This window comes from Heptranchias perlo, chromosome 5 (assembly GCF_035084215.1).
Source record: "Heptranchias perlo isolate sHepPer1 chromosome 5, sHepPer1.hap1, whole genome shotgun sequence".
Lineage (NCBI taxonomy): Eukaryota > Metazoa > Chordata > Chondrichthyes > Hexanchiformes > Hexanchidae > Heptranchias > Heptranchias perlo.
In genome coordinates this window covers 11,438,147-11,452,679 of record NC_090329.1, presented here as the reverse complement: position 1 = coordinate 11,452,679, position 14,533 = coordinate 11,438,147, and the positions used below count along the sequence as shown (strand labels likewise).

Below are 14,533 nucleotides of genomic sequence, written 5' to 3'. Positions count from 1 at the left end.
ATCAAAATATTGAGGCTTGATCTATCTTACATTATTTGACTTTATAAAAAGCCTGTCAAGTAGCATTGCTTGATTTCTGTTTACCATTAACTTGTACTTTGGTGTAAATCATTTAAAGGTGAATAAATTCTGCTGTTCACCATTTACATAAACAATTTGGACTCGGGAATCGGAAGTACAATTTCAAAATTTGCGGGGGTATAGTTAATACTGAGGAGGACTGCGACAAAATACAGGAAGACATTAATAAACTTGCAGAATGGGCGTGTAATTGGCAAATGAATTTCAGTATAGATAAGTGTGAGGTGGTAGGAAGAATAAAGAGGCCACATATTCATTGGAAAATAAGAGTCTAAATGGGGTAGAGGAGCAGAGGGATCTGGGAGTACAGATACACAAATCACTAAAAGTAGCAACATAGGTAAATAAGGTCGTTAAAAAAAAGCAAAGCATTGGGGTTCATTTCTAGAGGGATAGAATTGAAAAGCAGGGAAGTTATGTTAAACTTGTACAGAACCTTGTTTAGAACTGTGAACTGTTCTGGTCTCCATATTATAAAAAGGATATCGAGGCACTGGAGAAGGTGCAAAAAAGATTTACTAGGATGATACCAGAACTGAGAGGGTATACTTACCAGGAAAAATTGAACAGGCTAGGGCCCTTTTCTCTCGAAAACAGAAGGCTGAGGGTGACCTGATAGAGTTCTTTAAGATTATGAAAGGGTTTGTACAGGTTAGATGTAAAGAAGGTGTTTCCATTTGCAGGGGAGACCAGAACTAGGGGCCATAAATACAAGATAGCCACTAATAAATCCAATAGGAAATTCAGGAGAAACTTCTTCATCCAGAGAGTGATAAGAATGTGGAACTCGCTACCACAAGGAGTAGGTGCATTTAAGAGGAAGCTAGATAAACACGAGGGAGAAAGGAATAGAAGGATATGATGATGGGGATGTCGAATGGCCTGTTTCTGTGCTGTACATTCTATGTAATTCTATGTAAAATTCAGTAAGAATGTTTAGCAGCTAGATTTAGTAGTCAAAAATATTAAATTCAAACAGAACTTGACAAAAAGAAAGCAGACTCTAAGCAAATTCTTTAAGTCTTTTTTTAAAAAAAAAAGTAAACCTCTATTATTTCACTGGATCATTAAATTAATATATGGCAGACGTGGCTAAGTCATGAATGTTCCCAACTCCTGTTTGTTGGACCACTTTTCCAGTTCAATTCTCACTTACCACAAGCTATATTTCCTTTTTAAATCAATTTTCTTCACTGCTCTGATTCCAGTGGGCAACCTCCAGTAGTTTGTTCACTGATGCTCTACCCTCGAACAGCTCTCTCTCCACAACAATCTCCAAACCTAGACACTGGCTCATGGATGCCCCAAGCTGACTCCACCCTGTCATCTTCCCACCACTTTGGACTCTTCCATATCATTTCTTCTATGCCCTCAAATTACAACCAGGACATGTCCCTCAATCTCTGCAATGCCTATGTAACTGAAATTCCTTCTGTGCTTATTTGCACACACAATTTGGCTGCCACTCTGGACCTGAGCCCATTACTTTTACCTCCCTTTCTTTTCTTCTCTTAGCACCTCTTGGGCCCTTCTCTCCTGTCTCCTTCCTTTCCCATCACCTGATCATGCCACCTTTTTTTTCCCTTTGCAGGTAGAATGCTTCCCCATCCTTATTTTAAACTATCATTCGAATCCCCCTTTAAGATGCCCACAACTACCTTGGCATTTTCCAAAAGGCACAGAGGGACCTCTTGCAGCCTCCTTGCAAGCCAACCTGGGATGAAGGAAGAGAATGTTGTATATCCAAGTTTGCAGATGACACTAAGTAAGGAGGCACATTAAGTTATGTAGATGAGAACAGGAGATTACAAAGGGACAAAGACAGAATAAGTGAGTTGATAAAACTATGGCAGATGGTGTTCAATGTGGGGAATGTGAGGTCATCCATAATGGATCCAAGAAAGATTTTCTTAATGGTGACAGACTAGGAGCTGTGGAGGAGCAAAATAATTTTGGTATTCAAGTGAACAGATCACTAAAAGCTATTGCACAGGTACAAAAAGTAATCAAAAAGGCAAATGGAATGTTGGCCTTTATCTCAAGGGGTCGGAAATAAAAAGTGGAAGTGATGCTTCAGTTATACAGAGCCTTGGTTAGATCCCATCTGGCGACCACATTCAGTTTTGGGCACCAAACCTCAGGAAAGATATATTGGTCTTGGAGGGGGTGCAGCGCAGATTCACCAGAACGATGCCAGGACTTAAAGTATTGAATTGTGAGGATAGGTTACATATTCCCTTGAGATTAGATGGTTGAGGGGTGATCTAACTAAGATCTTTAAAATGATCGAGATTTTAAAATGATAATGCGATTTGATAGAGGAAATACAAAGAAACTATTTCCTCTGAGGAATCAAGAATAAAGGGGCACAATCTTAAAATTAGAGATAGGCTATTCAGGAGTGATATCAGGAAGCACTTCTTCACGCAAAGGGTTGTGGAAATCTGGAACTCTCTCCACCAAAAAGCTGTTGAGGATAGGTCAATTGAAAATTTAAAAACTGAGAGTGATAGATTTTTGTTAGGCAAGGGTATTAAGGGTTACGGAACCAAGGTGAGTAGATGAAGTTAAGATACAGATCAGGCATGATCTAATTGAATGGCGGAATAGGCTTGAGGGGCTGAATAGCCTACTCCTATTCCTATGTTCCCCACCTGCCTCGCCCAAACTACTGCAGTGGCAAAAATCACACCTTGGTGTCTTCCTCTGCTCCTCTGGCACCTTCGCCTCCTTCAAGCAGCTCATCTTGTTCCATTCCTATCATTTCTCCTTTAAAATTCTCGCCTACCGCACCCCCACTCCCCCGAAAGATATACATCCTTCTTTCCTGACAGCCTACTTGGTGACTGTTCCTCCTTGGTTATTTTAATTTCAGCTCCCCTTATCCCTCTGCCCTGAAAACACTGCCCTGGTGTCCTCATTAAACTTCTCCCTCCATATAAAAAGTCTACTACCCACATTCATGGCCATCCCATCAATTTTGCCATCTCCCATGGCCTCTCTATTCCCACGGTCTTGATCATAGCAAGGTCATCTCCAAACCCTCAATTTGCCACGCTACCTCCGCAGCTGTCAACTTTCTTAACCACTCCCTCACCTCCACGATCCATGCTCTTGTTCCCAGTAAAACCGTTACTCTCTCCCATCCCCTTGCATCTTTACGCTCTCAAGTCCAAGGAGTGCAGGCTTAACTTAAATGGTGCACAACTGATTTAGCCATCTATCATCAGGTCTGGCTGGACAACATCAAGTGCTAGCAAGCCTCACTCTCCTCTGCCAAATCCGCTCCCTATTCCAGAATCATCCAGGACTGCAAAAACAATCCTTCCTTCAGCTTCTTTTCTCCACTTCCAACTGTCTCCTTAAACTCCTTTTCCCCACCCTCTCCACCCTCACTTCCAAGAGCTCATGGATTTCTTTTATAACCAAGATTGAGACCATTTGTTCAGCTGCTTTCCCCTGTTCACCAAGTCAAACCTCCTCCACCCTAGACCTGAACCCACGAATTTCTCTAGTTTCTCTCCTCAAGCCCTCTCTGAGATTATCTTGTCCATGAGACCCACCTCCTTGCTAGCGTGACCCCATTCCCACTAAACTGACCATTCAACTTCCCTTCCTGGCCCCCTTGCTCGCTAATGTTGTAAATGGTTCTCCTCTTCTCAGGTAATGTCCCCCTCGTTTCAATATCACTGTCATCATCCCTCCTCAAAAACACCCCATCTATAACCTCCCTTCCCTCTCTAAAGTCCTTAAACGTGTTGTCATCGTGCCCTCAAACTCCATGTTTGAAGCTCTCCAATCAGGTTTCTGCTCCTGCCACAGCACCGAAATGGCCCTAACCAAAGACACAAATGAAACCTCTGGAACGGTGACTGCACTGCATCATCCCTCGACCTCAGACATGGTCAACCACAACATCCTCCTCCAACATCTCTCCTTTGTTGTCCAGCTTCCGTGACTGTCCTCGCCTAGTTCCATTCTTAACTATCAAATCATAGCCATAGCATCTCTAGCGATAGCTTCTCTTCCTACCCCAGAAACAGTCCTTCAGGAGTTCCCAAGGATCTATCTCCTTGGCCCCTTCCTCATCTACATGATGCATCTTGGTGATGTCATTCGCAGATATGGGGTCAGCTTCCACACATACGCTGACAACACCCAGCACTATCTCTCCACCAGCTGTTGTGACCACTCCACTGCCAGTGTGTTGTCAGACTGCTTGTTTAACATCCACTCCTGGATTTCCTCCAGTTAAACATTGGGAAGACCGAAGGTAAACTGGAAAAAAAATTTTGACAAAGAGATAGAACAGGAGTGGGAAATATTTAAAACGGTAATCAATAGAGTTTAAGAGAAATATATTCCTCTAAACAACAAGAACAAACTAGCCAGTAATGACACACCGTGGATCAATAAAGAGATAAGGGCAAAACTGAAACTAAAGAAAAAGACATACACTAAGTATGTAGACAACAAAGGAGAGGATGACAAAAGGGAATACAAAGAGGTTAGAAAAGTTAAAAAAAAATTAGGAAATCAAAGAAGAACTACAAAATTAAACTATCAAGGAATATAAAAAGAAACAGTAAAGTACTCTACAGACACCTAAATAACAAAAGAAAAATCAGGATACAGATAGGGCACTGAGAGAAGCACAAGATAAACTCACAGGTAATGATAGCGAAATGGCAGAAATATTGAATAGTTACTTTGCCTCAGTATTTACCAGGGAGACTAACACGGTGGACATTAGAATGACATTAGAAGAAGAGATCAAAAAAGATATAAAGACATTTAAGATAGAAAGAGGGGAGATAATTGATAAACTAATCAAACGTGGAGAGGATTAAACCCCTGGTCTGGATGGATTGCCAAATGTAAGGAATCTTACAACACCAGGTTATAGTCCAACTGTTTTATTTGAAAATCACAAGCTTTCGGAGGCTTTCTCCGAAAGCTTGTGATTTTCAAATAAAACAGTTGGACTATAACCTGGTGTTGTAAGATTCCTTACATTTGTCAACCCCAGTCCATCACCGGCATCTCCACATCATGGATGGATTGCATCAGTGAATATTAAAAGAAATTAGGGAGGTGATGGCAGAGATACTATTATATATATATATAAAAATTAATCAGAAAAGGGATTAGTGCCAGAGGACTGGCGGACAGCTAATGTTACTGCTACATTTAAAAAGGGAGATAGAACAAGTCTAGGAAACTATAGGCCAGTTAGCTTAATGTTGGTGGTAGGAAAGACAATGGAATCTTTACTCAAAGGTGTGACAGAAAAACATCTAGAAAACGAAAATATAATAAAGAATAGTCAGCACAGATTTCAGAAGGGAAAGTCGTGCTTGACCAACCTTATTGAATTCTTTGAAGAGTAGACAAGGGTAATGCAGTATATGTAATATATTTGGATCTGCCTTCGATAAGGTACAGCATTGTAGACTCATGGCTAAGGTCAGAGCATGTGGAGTCAGGGAACAGGTAGCAGAATGGATAGCAAGTTGGCTACAAAACAGAAAACAGAGAGTAGGGGTTAAGGATAGCTACTCAGGCTGGCAAAAGGTGGGAGGTGGTGTTCCACAGGGATCGGTGCTGGGACCACTGTTGTTCACAATTTACATTAACGATTTGGATTCGGGAATCGGAAGTACAATTTCAAAATTTGCAGAGGACACCAAATTGGGGATTTAGTTAATACAAAGGAAGAATGTGCCAAAATGCAAGATAACATTAATAAACTTGCAGAATGGGGATGTAATTGGCAAATTAATTTCAATATGGATAAGTGTGAGGTGGTGCATTTTGGTAGGAAGAATAGGAGGCCACATACTGCTTGGATAATAAGTCTAAATGGGGTAGAGGAGCAAAGGAATCAGGGGGTACAGATACACAAATCACAAAGTAGCGACGCAGGTTAATAAGGCCATAAAAAAGGCAAACCAAGCACTGGGGTTCATTTCTAGAGGGATAGAATTGAAAAGCAGGGAAGTTATGTTAAACTTGTACAGAACCTTGGTTAGACCACACTTGGAGTACTGTGCACAGTTCTGGTCTCCACATTATAGAAAGGATATAGAGGCATTGGAGAGGGTGCAAAAAAGATTCACGAGGATGATACCAGAACTGTGAGGATATACTTATCAAGAAAGGCTGAACAGGCTGGGAATCTTTTCTCCAGACCTGATAGAGGTCTTTATGGTAATGAAAAGATTTGATAGGATAGACATAGAGAAAATGTTTCCACTTGTGGGGGAGTCCAAAACTAGTCATAAATATAAGACAGTCACTAGTAAATCCAATAGGGAATTCAGGAGAGACTTCTTTACCCAAACAGCAGTAAGAATGTGGATCACACTACCACAGGGAGTAATGAGGCAAAATAGCATAGATGCATTTAAGGGGAAGCTAGATAAGCACACAAGGGAGAAAGGAATAGAAGGATAAGCTGACAGGGTGAGATGAAGTGGGAGGGAGGAGGCTCTTGTGGACCATAAACACTGGCATAGACCAGTTGGGCCAAATGGCCTGTTTCGGTGCTGTAGATTTGATGTAACTCAATGTAATTGTCCTTATCGGTGTCATGAATATGCAAACGGTACCTTTCCACAACAGCAACTTATTACAGCCGCATAAGGACTATTATAGTGTTTTGGGGTTTGCCTTAAATTGAGGTTTGAGTTCTTGCGCCAAGCATTAGCGGGCCTTTAGCTCAGAATAGCTGAAGGAGGATAAATGGTTAACATAAGGCTTGCAATAATAGTTTATCATAACAACTTGCAACTAGGCGACCATGGGTTATACTTAAGGACCTATTCAACCCTAAAGTCATCTTACTACTGGGTAAGGTAAGTCCAATTTCTCATTTCGCTTTTTTAGTTCAAGGTTTTTAAACTGTGACAGCAAAACAATTACAGAATGGAATGTATACGGAAGACTCACAATATGACATAACTATCAACCAAGAAATTTTTTGGGAAACTTGACAGCAGTGTAGCAAAAATTAAGGATTTTTGTCTCTTGATCAGATTACTTTTTTTAAAAATTCTTTCTTGCTTGTCACAGCACATACAGGGTTAAATTGAATTTTGCGTTTTTGTGCCCAGCATTAGTGGACCTTTAACTCACTACATTTACCTAGATATTAAGCAGGTAAAGGAAGACTCCTGAGTCATAAAGAACGTAACCTCCACTTACAGGAGTAGTCAGTGATACTGAACCAAAGGAAATATATAGCATTAAAAGCAAAAATAATTAGCACAAAGTAATTAACCCAAAGTACAGCACGATCATAACTGTTGATCGTCATCTCTGGGATGGCAGAAATCCACAATGGATAGACACAGAGCTCAAATTTGTACTGAACTTTGTTGAAATATTCAAAAAGGAGCACTCGCATGCTGTTAAAAATGTCAGCCTGTGGCAGGGATGCAAGGGTAACTGAGCATACTGTAGGGTATCCTAATAAATGATTCAACCCCTTTTCCTGTTAATTATTACATACTTTTTCACCAGCACCGGGGACAGCACCAACTTGATCACCTGATCATGAGGCAGCACCATACCATCTCATATTTGACAGCAGTTTTTAGTTAGTAGTAACTAGCATGCCTCAGAGGCAAATAAACTGCAGCATACAATTGAGCCCAGAAGTTATAAAGTGCAGAGAATCTGGTTACAGCCCCCTTTTTAAGATTACTTTTACCTGTCAACTTTTGACAGGGGAGTTTGCCACCAACATAACATTATTTCAGTTTTTGAGGCTCGTTCAGTAAACATAGGTTGATATTTATTTCAAGATATTGTACCATCCTCAAGAACATGCGAGGCCACAAGATGAGGGGTGTTTTCAGTCATCAATAATTAAAAACAAGAGCAAGTATAATTCCAGTAACAAGTTTGAATTGTACCAAAGCAATTAAACCGTTTCCACCCTAGGCAGCTGAATCAGAAGTATGTGGGCTCAAGTCCCACTACGGACTTAAGCTCATCAGCTAGACCTGGACTTCAGCGCAGTACTGAGGTTAAACGGAGGCCCGTTCAAGTAGATGTAAAAGATCCTGTGGCATTAATTTAAGGGGAGCAGGGAGTTCTCCCTGTGCCTTAGCCAACACTCGTCCTTCAACCTCCACCACCAAAAACAGATGATCTAGTCTTTCATTCACTTGCTGTTTGTGGGACCTTGCTGTGCCGAACAAATTGTCTGCTGCATTTGCCTACATAACCACAATGACTACACTTTAAAAAGTAATCCATTGACTGCAAAGCGTTTTGGGATGCCCTGTGAATATGTTCAGGCATGCAAGTAGTTTCTTGTTTAAAAAAAAGTGCCCCAGCGCCAACTATAGCAGAAAAGTGCCCCAGCACCAACTATAGCAGAAAACTAGCTACCGGGAGCTACACAAGTGCGCCTTGTCGTGTGTGTGAACATCAGGTGAGGATAGTACTGGGCTTGGTGATAAAGAGATCCCCCCCCTCCTCCTGACGCATCTCCCCTCTATGCCAACACTCGCTATTGAGGTTGACATGTGAAGGAGCTTGTGTAGCTGCTGCCCACCCAGGAATCATACCCCACCACGAGTTACCAGCTAAAGAATGTGAAGGGAGGGGAAAAAATCCAGCAGAATACAATAAAGTTAAAAGTTCACAAACCAGTTTAGCAACACAAGGGGTATTCCTGTTCATGGCAATCACTCAAGAATGTCAATCCATTTTGCTGCATTCTGGTATTATCTCCACATTCCCTTACTACTCTGAGTTTAGGGTTTATTACTGAGTTTTAATCACTGTATTTTCACTACCCTATTATTATGGTGAGAACAGGGCTTATGCCAGGATTTCAGACACACACATACCAATTGCCTTGTTCCACTTAACAACATGCAATACTGATGGCTCTTTATCCTTTGAGAGACACTGGAACCTTCCGTAATTACAGCAACATGTTACAGTTTAAAAAGTGGCACACAACAATTAAAGACAGGGGGCAATATACTCACTAGAAAAAAAACAAGAACATCCTCTTAAAGTGGTAAACTACTAATCTGAATTTGTTAAACTGTATTCCTTAACTCAACAATATCTGGAACAGAAAACAATTTAAGATTCAGAATACAAAAACAATATATTTGAATAAACCTTCAATCGAGAGAATATGAAGAAAGACTCACACACCTGTGCACTGATGGTTAGACAAGTAAATCATGTTTTCCTTTTTGTCTGGCAGGTCTCCATATATAACAATCTGCAAAAAGATCAGTGTTGAAAGTATTATTAACTTTGGAGGGGGGGGGGCGGAGAAAAATCAGTTGCCAATTTCACCATATATTCTAACAGCTCTAAATGAAACGGCATTGTTAAAATGAACAATTATTAATTTGTTTGGAACTACTGTTTTGCATTTTGAAGTATGATTATTTGAAATACCATGATAAAATCCATCTGTTCCCTATTCTAGGTATGCAAATAGTCCTTATCAATATCATGGACACTGCACAGCATTGATAAGGTTGTGCCCACCCAGGTTGTTAAGTCTTGCAAGTCTGGCATTTTACGATAGTTTGCGGTCCATATAGACTCTTAATGTGTCAAAAAGGAGCATGACAAGCCCAATTATCAAAGCCTTGCAGCAAAATTCCACACAATGTGCAACTCACTAAATTCTCAGTAAATTTGTTTTCACCAACCACAACTAAACAAATTGCTTTAATGCATTCTCAACATTGTGTTTCACAACTGGAACAAACACAAACCCTTATTCAGTATCAATATTGTTGCAGATTTTTCTTCTTTTAAAAGGGGCACTGTCTTCATGAAAAAGTCTGCCAAACATTTTTTCTATGTATAAAAACAGTTCAATTATTTAAATCACAATGAAACACACTGTACCACTTGTGCTGATTCATAGAATCAGAAAGAAAAGAAAGAACAGGGCATTTATGTAGCGCCTTTCATGGCCTCAGGACATCCCAAAGCGCTTTGCAGCCAATGAAATCATAGAATCTTACAGCACAGAATGAGGCCATCACACCTGTGCTAGCTCTTTGAAAGAGTTATCCAATCAGTCCCACATCCCGTTCTTCAAGTATATATTCAATTTCCTTTTGAAAGTTACTATTGAATCTGCTTCTATCACCGTTTCAGGCAGTGCATTCCAATTCAACTGGGTTTTAATTAAACCCTCTGATTTTGGATTAAACTTGATAATTACTCCAAAATTAAGGTTGAATCCGATGGAACATGGAATCATCACAGTTGACATGCTGCTAACAAAAACAGCATCTTCTCTGTGCTGACAAGAGTCATAAAAATAGGGTACATCTTCAGTCACATACTAAGTTCCGTGGAGGAGGCAGTTCTATGCATACAGTTAATGATGCATAACAACTTTTTTCAGCATTTATCTACTTAAAGGAGTCGCCACATTTTTTGCCATCATGGGCCAGTTAGGTGTGTACCAACAAGCGCCACAGGCCACAAAGTTTAACTGACTATTCCCACTAATTTGTATCTCAAGCTGCTGATACCACCAGATTTTGAAGTTCAGATTTATGATTTATCCACTGATTAGGAAGCAGTGCCGAGAATCTCTAGGTCTATGAAAGTCAAAGAGGAAAATGCAGCAGAGTAAGAAACATAAGTGGAGACAGAAACTTTGAAGCTGAAAAACTGAGACATTGCGGGTAGCAGATGGTCCACAGGCTATAGTACGTATATGCCAGATTTCAACTAATGTATGAATTCCTTCCAAAGTTGTCTTGATGATTAAACCCAAAATTATCTGACTAAAACAAACATATTTCCTCATGGTGGATTACATCTGATTTTTTTAAATCTGAATTTAGGAAAACATAATAGCCAAAACCAGAAGGCCCAATTTAATCATTAAAACTGATGACAACTGGGAGTCACGTGATAACCAGAATTGGTCTAACTCAAGTAGAGGATATCAGAATATCTACTTGGTGCAATAGATAAGGAGAGAAGTAAAGCCCTGTCTGCAACATAGTTCTGATTAGTATGTAAAGAATCTTACAACACCAGGTTATAGTCCAACAATTTTATTTGAAAATCACAAGCTTTCAGAGGCTTTCTCCTTCGTCAGGTGACCTTCTTCTTCACCTGACGAAGGAGAAAGCCTCCGAAAGCTTGTGATTTTCAAATAAAATTGTTGGACTATAACCTGGTGTTGTAAGATTCTTTACATTTGTCAACCCCAGTCCATCACCGGCATCTCCACATCCTGATTAGTATGAGTTGGGTTCACACTGTGGATCTCCATAGAACAAGGTTGCTATCTTACCTGTGCAGTTGGAGGGGCACACTGAGCAGAAGCAAGTTACTTCCACTACAAGGAGGGGGATAGAGGTAAATGAATTTATAAATAAAACACCGTGAACTTGCAGCTCCAAACTGCCAAATTGTAGTGGCTCTGGCAAATGTTCAAATGCAAGCAGTTCTCCATCCCCTCAGCTTGAAACAAGAGGCAATAAACCATGTCGGTGGGGCAGAATATTTTTTTTAAATGCAAGTAGAGGGGATGCGGGGGGGAGGAGGGGGGCGGTGTGGAGATAAAAGAGAAAAATCAAGAGAGAACACAGAATACTCATGCACCAACCACTTTGCTATTTTTTAAAAAACTAATAGTAAGTCTAAATTTAGTTCAATCAATAAGGTTTTGGCCTCCTGGAGGACAACAGTCGTTGTTGTGCTCTTTTACGTCCTCAGGAACTTTGTGAAGAGTATATGCTGCACGAGAGGGGAAGTTGACTCCATTCATCTTTTGATAATTATAAATACAATTTCCGTGCACAAACAGGATGTTACATTAGCCCGTTTGTAGAAACACAAACATGACATGCAAACCGCGAACCATATTGTAAATATGTGCCCCCATTCTCTAATCGTGATCTAAAATAGCATGGTGGCAAATCTGATGCATGCAACTAGTCAGTTGTACAAACAGAATACTGAATTTCAAACATTAACTCAATACACTCCAAATTTTAATTTTTAGTAATCGTATATTAGAAAATACAATCGCCCAACAAATATACATTTTGTTGGGTTTTTGAGCATTAGCTTAAGAGCCCTCAGGGAAACTTTATGCGTATTTTCCTCAAGTTCCTAGTCAGAAAGTAGAAGTACTTGAGTAAATGTGGGGACAAACACTTTAAACGGTTAAAATTTCCTTGAACTCTAGCTACAGAAAAAGTTAGCAACCAAAGAGCCATACAGGTAGGAGCTGAACAGTTCAATAAAAGGAGACAGTATCATTTGTGTCAGATTCTCCAAAATTTAGCCAGAAAGACATTGGCATAGTGCCACAGTACACTGACGCACTAATGTAGAGTGACTTAATAAAAGCAGAAGTTAAGAGGCAAATTGCTCACTCCAGTGAAAGATTTCAACATCATGAGGTACAAGTTAAAACTAAGTTAGGGATAAGTGGGAAAGTCAGGCAGAACTTTTGTTTTTAAAAACAAAATAAGGGGTATGTGGCTTGTGGAATAACTTATTAAGTAAGGTAATTGAAATGAATAGTACAAACAAATTCAAGAACCATAGAAATCAGAGTAGTAAGATGTATTTCTGGAGAAGGAATTGGTGGACATGGTGAGAAAACAGGTACATGTGACAGCGGAAGGGTTCTCTGTGGAGCTCAAGTGCCTACTTTACATTCATCGAAAACTAAGTTAAGTGACTCTGAAAGGGGCACTAAGATTTTAGACTTTGGCCCGATATTTACGGGGAGGTGAGGAGGGTGCGTGGGAGCGCGGCAAAAACCTGGCAAGACCGGGGACGTGGAAGTCCTGCCGAATTTAACGGCAGGACCTTATTATAATTTTTTTTCTTCCGTTGCCCGCTTAGCGGCCAGCTAAATCGACAGGCTGGCTGGCTGCCAGGCGGGAAAAGCAATGGCAGGAGGTCGCAGCCGGGGACCCTTGGGGACGGTCCCCGGCAATTGGGAGGGAGAGATTGGGAGAGAGGGAGCTAGAGATCGGGGCTGGTGGGGGAGGTCACCGATCGTGGCGGCGGGGGCGGAGGGAGATGCCGCAATCGGCAGAGGGGAGGCCAAAGGTTTCCTTGAGGGGCCAGGGAGAGCACTCCTGCTCTTCCTGGCCCACAAAGAGTGCTGTAAAAGGCACTTACCTTTTTGAGCCAGCAGCTCCCGCCTCCATTTCACTGCCGGGTTTCCTGAGCCCTGGGAAACTCGGTCGGCAACTGTTACATTTAAATCAGGCTCCCTATCGTACTCTGGGAGCCTGATTTAAACATGTTAATGAAGTGTCCAGCCTTTTGATGGCAGGACACTCGCATGGCACAAAATCTGCCGTCGTAAAAATGGCAGCAGACGCGTATGCAGCAGGTTGAGGATGCGTTGCCCATTTAAAAATTGCCCATCGTGGGGGGGTTAATATCATAGGAACATAGGAGGCCTTTATATTATTTTTGGAACATTGCAAGTATTGCAGTACTGATTATTTGTTATATTCTTTTGTTCTTGAGTAATTTGAATTTTAGTAAATGAATTTGACTACTAGTTTTAGCCTGAACAACACCGTCTGGTGGTGTGGAGTTTCCATCTTTCAGAGTGGTAGGAAACCCATGAGGGTCTCCCATGCTCAGCACTGTGGCAAGGGTAATGGTTTGTCTTGCAACACATTTTTGTCAGACAACACTCAAGTTTGTATGTTTAACATCATTGGAGATGCCAGTCTGCTTACAGAAACTGTCTTTTTGCTTGAAACCCTATAATATGCATTGACTTAAGAGTCCAAATTATAACAACTAACACGGTCAGAGGTATAAGAGGAGGTTTCTCTTTTTCTCACCATCATCTCACTGATGATCTTTTATATCGTTTAACATTTGACTTTCTAGCAAGCAATTTGCAGGTCATTTTTTCAATAAACTTCCCATCTGTTTCATATATTTGTTGATTCCATTCTCTTTTTTCTCATGTTTCCAGCCTTAGACAAAGCTTATTTGGGTTAAGAAAAATAATACATGCATTGTCTTTTCTGTAATGCATAAATGCAAATGCAGGAAATGAATATACAGGAAACCATTGGTATGTGATGTCCCTATTTGTTGAGTATATAAATTTGCGTGTCTTTAATCCCAGTTCCTTTCGGACTCAACGTTGGTGTATCGCTGGGAGTTGATTAGATTGCTGATTACTAAACACTTTTGGGCATGGTCCCTGGATATTCGGTGTATTCTTCAGGATCAGAGTGTTAACACAATTACATATGTGAAAAGTTATGTTATTGTCCACGTCGATAACGTTTCCCGTTTCTCTCGCACTTTTCTTCCCTGTTATTTCTCACCTCTTATCTGACATCTATGTGAGTTCTCTCAGGCAGGGATATAAATGTGCTGTACCAAAGAATAAATGTTGGTGGCAAGAAGGGCCTGAGCTGAAATGCATCAGCTCTAT

General features: G+C 40.7%; 1 protein-coding gene across 3 annotated transcripts in view; it reads right to left on the bottom strand.

Moving 5' to 3' along the window:
• Positions 1-14,533, bottom strand: part of agpat5 (1-acylglycerol-3-phosphate O-acyltransferase 5 (lysophosphatidic acid acyltransferase, epsilon)) — a 103,151-nt gene that overhangs the window by 74,678 nt on the left and 13,940 nt on the right. For all 3 annotated transcript variants that reach the window (XM_067984011.1, XM_067984012.1, XM_067984010.1), the window contains exon 2: positions 9,265-9,334. In XM_067984011.1, coding sequence (XP_067840112.1) covers positions 9,265-9,334 — 70 coding nt within the window. The remainder of the gene's footprint in view (positions 1-9,264; positions 9,335-14,533) is intronic.